Source organism: Notamacropus eugenii, chromosome 3, assembly GCF_028372415.1.
Source record: "Notamacropus eugenii isolate mMacEug1 chromosome 3, mMacEug1.pri_v2, whole genome shotgun sequence".
Taxonomy (NCBI): Eukaryota; Metazoa; Chordata; class Mammalia; order Diprotodontia; family Macropodidae; genus Notamacropus; species Notamacropus eugenii.
This window is the reverse complement of record NC_092874.1, coordinates 472693208-472699207: the sequence shown is the minus strand read 5'-3', so window position 1 is coordinate 472699207 and position 6000 is coordinate 472693208. Positions and strand designations below refer to the sequence as shown.

General features: G+C 52.5%; 1 protein-coding gene across 7 annotated transcripts in view; it reads left to right on the top strand.

The window, feature by feature from the left end:
• The first annotated feature begins 447 nt into the window (after positions 1-447).
• Positions 448-6000, top strand: part of GOLGA4 (golgin A4) — a 102336-nt gene continuing 96783 nt past the window's right edge. For 2 of the 7 annotated variants that reach the window (XM_072598898.1, XM_072598897.1), the window contains exon 1: positions 451-642. In XM_072598898.1, coding sequence (XP_072454999.1) covers positions 586-642 — 57 coding nt within the window. In that variant the 5' untranslated portion in view covers positions 451-585. Of the gene's footprint in view, positions 643-6000 lie in introns of all 7 variants that reach the window. The other 5 variants (XM_072598901.1, XM_072598900.1, XR_011964819.1 and 2 more) reach the window with 4 other exon arrangements.

Below are 6000 nucleotides of genomic sequence, written 5' to 3'. Positions count from 1 at the left end.
CGCCGCGGGAGGCCTGACTGGAACTGACAGCCAGAGAAGGGGGGTGGGGTGGGCCTCCGTAACCATGGGAACCGTCCGAGCGCCCGGCGGGGGGCCTCCGGCCTCTCCCTCCGCCTCCTCGTTCTCTTCCCAGGGCTCCCCGCGGGAGCGGGGTGGGGGCGGAGGAGAGCAGACTACCGACTGCGCACGTGCGGACCTGGAGGACCTGCTCCTCCTCCCCCGCCCCGCGGAGGCCGGCGCTTGGGCCCCGCCGGCCGCCGTAGAGGTCCGTCCGCCAGCTCCACGTTGGCTGCGCACGCGCACTGGAAGCGTCGCGCTCCTGCCGGGCCTCCGTCGCCGCCGTCGCTGTCGCCGCCGCCGCCGCGGCTGGATGGATGGGGGCGCGGGGAGCGGGCCGAGGCGAGGCGGGGAGGGCGGGGCGCGGAGCCGGAGCCGGTACCGGAGCCGGGAGCAGCAGCAGCAGCAGCGGCCGCGGCTGCGGGGGACGCGGCCCGAGGCTGAGGGGAGCGAAGCCGCCGCCGCCGCCGCGTCCGTGAGGCCTCCGCGGGGCCGGGCCTGAGGCCCGAGGCCCGAGGCCTCCGCGCCATGTTCAAGAAGCTGAAGCAGAAGATCAGCGAGGAGCAGCAGCAGGCGGCGGCCCAGGTACCCGGGGGGAAACTGAGGCACGGGGGAGGGGCGGGCGAACCACGGGTGTGACCCCCACCGCCTGGCCAGGCCTGGACTGCTTCGGTCCGCTCCCGCGCCCCGCCCCCTCTCCTCTTCTGGGGGTCCCTGGGGCGGGGGCGGGGCCGCGGCAGGTGTGACCTCGTGTGACCCTGGTGTGACCTCGTCGGGCCGGCCCATGTGGCACACCCGGCCAGGGAGCGTCCGAGGTCGTACCCGGGTGCTTGTGGTGCCTGGTCGACGGTGGCCCGGGCCTCTCTGCCCTTGGGTCTGCTCCACGCCAGGCGGTGCCGGTCCGGGCCGGGGCCCCCCGCAGCCCTGCCCGGCCAGTCTGAAGGTCCGGGCTTGTCGGGGCGAGCGGGTCCCGGGTTACGTGGACGTGGATGTGTGGAGCGCGCTCCTACTCGGTGCCGAGTTCTGCCCCGCCGCCTCCGTTTGGATCCAGACCCAGAGCTTGCAGCCTCCCTTTGTGGGCTCGGGCTGAGCCGTCCGTCTGTCCGGTCGCCTTGACTTTCCAGGACCATCAGGGTACCAGAGCCTTCGGTCTGCGGGCCTGGAAGAAGGGCCTTCCCGGAGGACGCTGCGGACTCTCGGGTCCACGGGGGAAGTGAGAAGGGGACCCCAGCCAGCGGGGGAGCAGGGACTCAGTGAGGGGGCCTGAGGGGAGTCCTTGAGACCCCCTGCAGAGCCAGGAAGCATTGGGTCGGGAACCTCAGGCTGCACGGCCGCCTTTTTACGGAATAAAGCACTTCTCCCGGCTGCGTTCCCAGGGGTAGGCTGACTGGGTCACAGGTTCTGATCCGTTCGTGGCTCTGGCTTAGAGCCAGGTTGCTTTCCAAGGTGGTCACAGCCATTGCTGTTACACGGTCACTTGCGTAACTAATGGACGGTTGCGAGGTGGTGGCTCAGTCATTCTCAGTGGCATTTCTTTATCCGTGCTTTCATAGTGTTCGTATCATGATTTTCTTGGGCCCCTCTAGACACTGGATACTTGACTTGTGTCAGGGCAGTGGGGGCAGAGACTCGGGCCTCATGCTCCTGGGAGGTGTGTACGCATTTGTGTTCATATTTTGGTGGCGATCGTTCAGACCTGGGATTTTATGGAAGAATTCCATGTTTGGAAACATCTCGCAAGGCACACAGAACTCACGTTTTAGTTTAGTTTTTTGTTTTTGAAGTAATTGGGATTAAGTGACTTGCCCAGGATTACACAGCTCATAAGGATCTGAGGCAGAGGCTGGATTTGAACTCAGGTTCTTCTGACTTCAGGGCCAGTATCCACTGTGCCACCTAGCTGCCCCTGACTTACAGTCTTAAGAGTTACCTGGGGCACTGAGAGGTTGAGGTACCTGGTTTTGGGATACACAGCTAGTATGTGCCAGACTCAGGGTTTGAGCCTGAGTCTTTCTGACTCAGAGGCCTTATCTCTGTCCCCTGCGCCCCATTGCCTACATAGTATGACCTACTTAAATAATACTAGCCTCAGCATGGGGAAGTGAGTCACTCAGCAGGCATTTATTAGGCATTTACACTGTGTTAACGCTCAAGGAGCTCATAGTCTAATGGGGGGAGACAACATGAAAATACCTGGGATCAGTAAAGACATCTAGGGAGCTGGTGGGAGAAGGCTTTAACGCTGCGGGGCAGGGTAGATGGTGATCTGAGTCTTGAAGGAGCCCAAGACCCCGAGGGAGGCGGGAGAACCTTCCAAGTTGGAAAGACAGCTGGTGAAAAAGCCCACAATCTGGAGATGGGCTGTAGTGTTTGTGAGTAGGGCATAGGCCACAGCCTGGTGATAAGACTGGAAAGGTAGGAGAGGCTGAGGTTCTGAGAGCATTACCTGCTGTATAGGGGCCTGGAGGTAGTAGGCAGCCCCAGGAGTTCATTGAATGGGGAGGGGATGACATGGTCACTCCTGTGCTTTAGGACAATCACTTTGGAAACCCAGTAGAGGATGGGGTGTAGTGGGGTGAGACAGAGAGCCAGAAGGCTTCTGCACTTAGATCCGATTGTGGCTGTATGAGTAGAGACACGGGGACGTATGGCCCAGAAGCCATGAAGGTCAGGGTAAGCTCAGGCATCAACAGGGCTGTGTCAGCATCAGAGGAGAGATGGGGTCCATGTGAGAGATGTTATTCAGGTAAAATAGACCTTAGCAGCAGATTGGATTTGGAGGTTGTGGTGAGAGAGTGGAGAGCTGAACGTTTCCTAGATTGTGACCTGGGTAACAGGAGAATGGCAGTACCCTTAATAGTAATGGGGACCGAGAGAGGGCAAGGCTTTTTGGGGAAAATAGTTCCATTTTGGATTTGTTGAATTTTAACATGTCTGTGGAACATCCAGTTCCAAATGTCCAACAGGTAGTTACAGATTTGAGCCTGGAGGGTCAGCAGAGAAGTTAGGGCTGCAGAAGTAGATTTGAGAATCATAAGCATAGAGATGACGGTTGAATCTATGGGACCTGATGAGATCACCCAGGGAAGAGCCCTGGAGGATACTCATAGTGACCAGAGACTGGAAGAATGTCCAGTGGCAAGGACTGAAGAGGAGCAGTCAGCCAGGTACAAGGAGACCCAGGATATTCTGGAAAGAAGAGAACATTACAGAGGAGCCATTGAGCATTGGAGGTTGCAGGAAGACTGAGAGAAGCCAGTGAAGACATCCTTAGTTCTTTCAGAGAGCGCTGAGCCAAACTGGGGGGTGGGGGGACGGAAGTGGGGGCACCCATTATAGATAGTCAGCCACAAAAGGGGAGGGGAGGTATGGCATGATCGCCAGTGGGCGTGAATGGGTCAGGTGAAGTTCTTTGGGAAGGTGGAGGAGATAGGACACATCTGTAGGCAACGAGGAAGGAGTCAGTAGACAGGGATAGATTGAAGAGGAGTGAGAGAGTGAGGATGATAGAGGGAGCAGTCTGCTGGAGAAGATGGAATGGGATCAAGCAGTAAACTTTTATTAAGCACCTACTGTGTCTGGGGTTGTTTAGTTGTTTCATTCGTGTCTGACTCTGTGACCCCATTTGGGATTTTCTTGGTAAAGATACTGGAGGGGTTTGCCCTTTCCTTCTCTAGCTCATTTTACAGGTGAAGAAACTGAGGCAGACAGGATAAAGTGACTTGCCCAGGGTCCCATAGTTAGTAAGTGTCTGAGGCAAGATTTGAACTCAGGTCTTCCTGACTCCAGGTCCAGTGCTCAATCCACTGTGCCACCTCGCTGTCCCCCCAAGCAGATACCTGAGTGATTTACCATTTCCTTCTCCGGTGGATTAAGGCACACAGATGAAGTGGTTTGCCCAGGGTCATGCATTAGTAAGTAAGTGTCTTGAGTTCACATTTGAACTTGGATCTTCCAGACTCCAGACCCAAGTCTTTATCTGATGAGCCCCCTAGCTGCCTCCATAACTACATAGCAGTAATTGTTCATTGTCAGTCATTTAATCCTGCCCTGGTCTTTGTGACCTTTGTGACCCCACATGGGCTTTTCTTGGCAAGGATACCGGAAGAGTTTGTCATTTCCTACTTTAGTGATTAAGGGAAACAGGGTCACACAACTAGTGAATGTCTGAGGTTGGATTTGAACTCAGCTGTTCTTGACTGCAGCCCTCAGTATACTGAGCCCCCTAGCTGCCTCCACCATGTGTCTAGCACTGTGCTAAATACTGGGGATACAAAAAGAGGTAAATGGCAGCCCCTGTCCTCAAGGATTTTACCGTCTAATGGAGGAAGTGGGATAAATTGGAAATGCTCAGCAGAGGGAAGGCGCTGGAATGAAGAGGGAGAGGGGAAGACTTCCAATAAAAGAAGGGATTTTCACTGGAACTCAAAGGAAGCTTTCTTTGTCCATTGGCAAGGAGCAGGGCCACCCGATTGGGTGAGGAGATGGCGGCTGATGCTTCTTGATGAGGCAGAATGAGGAGGAGGGAGAAGAGAACTCTTTTAGGGAATAACCTTATTTTTTTCAGGAAAATAGGAAGTAAGTTTCTCAGCTGAGATGATGGGAAAAAGGGAACCATGGGAGGGTTGAGGAGGGGTAAAAGCATTTGGAGGAGTCTCTGTGGTGGTGCCCACAGTTACACAGTTAGTAAGTGTCTGAGGCAGGATTCGAACTCAGGTCTTCCTGTCTCCTGCCGCTACCTAATATGTATGCATGGGGCTTGTGAGTGTGAGGAATTAAGGATGACATCAGGGTTGGGAACCTGCCAAGGATGGTGGTGCCCTTTTTAGTAATAATGTAGTTCAGAAGACAGGTGGGTTTGAAGGAGATGGTGAATTCTGCTTTGGATTTGTTGAATTTGTGATGTAGAATGTCCAGTTTGAAATCTTTTTTTTTTTTTTTTGCAGATTCAGTCTATTTAATGGTAGGGGTCACTTGAGTAAATCACACTTCATGTCATATAATTGCCCAGTATGCAACAGGTCGTGATGAAATCAAATATGTCTGAAGCATTTTCACTAAGAATGAAAAGTGCTTTGTCAATTTAGATGTATATGATGAGTCAATTTATGAACTGGGAATGATTCCACACAAGACAAATGTTCAGATTGCTTGGGAAAATATGGTAATTCTCTAGATAGTGTCTGTAAATATGAAATAAGTTAAGGCCCAGAGAGATTTGATAGCAGAGAGGAGGCACTGCTAAGGTGAAAGAAGAGTGTCTTAGCTTAGGCCTAGTTTTCCTCTCTATGCCTCTTTCCTCCTTTTTTGGAAGAAGACCTTATGTATTTCGAAGGGTCTAGAGGCTTTTAGACTTCATCTCCTTAAATTGGAGTGATTGAAGCATGGCATTGTGTGCCTTGGACCAATCGAAAATTTATTTATTTTTTATTTATATTTATAAAAATATATTTATATTCATTCATTCATTCATTTATTTATTTTTAGATTTTAAATGTTTATTTATTAATTTTTAGTTTTCAACATTCATTTCTCCCCATCTCTCCCCTTCCCCACCTATCTTGCATTCTGATTACTCCTTCCCTCAATATGCCCTCCCTTCTGTCACACCCCTCCCTTCCCTTATCCCCATCTTCTCTCTTGTCTTGTAGGGCAAGATAGGTTTCTACACCGCATTACCTGTATTTCTTATTTCCCAGTTGTATGCAAAAACATTTCTCAACATTTGTTCCTAAAACTTTGAGTTCCAACTTCTCTCCCTCCTTTCCTCCCCACCCATCCCCACTGAGAAGGCAAGCAATTCAATATAGGCTATATATGTGTAGTTTGCAAAAGACTTCCATAACAGTCATGTTATGAAGGACTAATTATATTTCCCTCCATCCTATCCTGCGCCCCATTTATTCTGTTCTCTCCATTTGCCCTCCCTTCTATCATCCCCTT